At 56.2% G+C, this 694-nt stretch overlaps 1 protein-coding gene across 2 annotated transcripts in view; it reads left to right on the top strand.

The window, feature by feature from the left end:
* The first annotated feature begins 265 nt into the window (after positions 1–265).
* The window catches only part of Gpr180 (G protein-coupled receptor 180), a 26,540-nt gene continuing 26,111 nt past the window's right edge, over positions 266–694 (top strand). The window contains exon 1 of one of the 2 annotated variants that reach the window (XM_015484157.2): positions 266–690. In XM_015484157.2, the coding sequence (XP_015339643.1) occupies positions 546–690 (145 nt within the window). In that variant the 5' untranslated portion in view covers positions 266–545. The remainder of the gene's footprint in view (positions 691–694) is intronic. The other variant, XM_048800748.1, reaches the window with a different exon arrangement.

Below are 694 nucleotides of genomic sequence, written 5' to 3'. Positions count from 1 at the left end.
TGCCAGACTCATGTTTTATACTTTAGACATGTAAGTGTCTTTGAAACATTAAAGTGGACATGCTCAGTAAATTATATAGGCATGGAGGAAAAAAAGAACGTGGTTCCAAATATAAGGGAATTTTCTTTTTTTGACCGGAATGCTCTTGTCGTGTTTTATTAGCAATTTCCTAATCCCATGAGCCGCTCCAAGGTGCCTTCGACCTGCTCAGCGCGCGCATGCGCATTGACACCATCCGCTGGGGCACCGAGGGCAAAAGCTTTCAGTAACCCGAAGCAACATCCTCCAAATTCTCTATTAAAAAAAGGCGGGAACTAGCCAAAAGCCTGGAGAGTGATGGGACGCGCGGATCTGCACGCCCTTCCACTTCTGCCTCTGATTGGTGAATATGCTTGGCTCGTGGCGAAAACCTCACCTCATTGGCTGTTGGTCTCCAGAGGGGTGGGCTCGCTGCGCTGGCCCCACCCATCCTCCGGCTGCCGACGTGGGGCTGACGGCCGCAGGCTGGTAGGGCCCCGGGTGCGGGTGCCGAACAGGAGGCAAGGATGGGGGGGTTGCGGCTGCTGGCAGTGGCCCTAACGTGCTGCTGGTGGCCGCAGGGCAGCCAGGGTAAAACCCTGCGGGGCAGCTTCAGCAGCGCCGCGGCCCGAGACACTCGGGGCCAGAGCATCGGCCACTTCGAGTTCCACGGTAG

The sequence above is a fragment of the Marmota marmota genome, unplaced genomic scaffold (genome assembly GCF_001458135.2).
Source record: "Marmota marmota marmota unplaced genomic scaffold, marMar, whole genome shotgun sequence".
NCBI classification, from domain to species: Eukaryota; Metazoa; Chordata; class Mammalia; order Rodentia; family Sciuridae; genus Marmota; species Marmota marmota.
The sequence above is the reverse complement of the archived record's forward strand: the minus strand, read 5'-3'. Positions and strand labels throughout refer to the sequence as shown.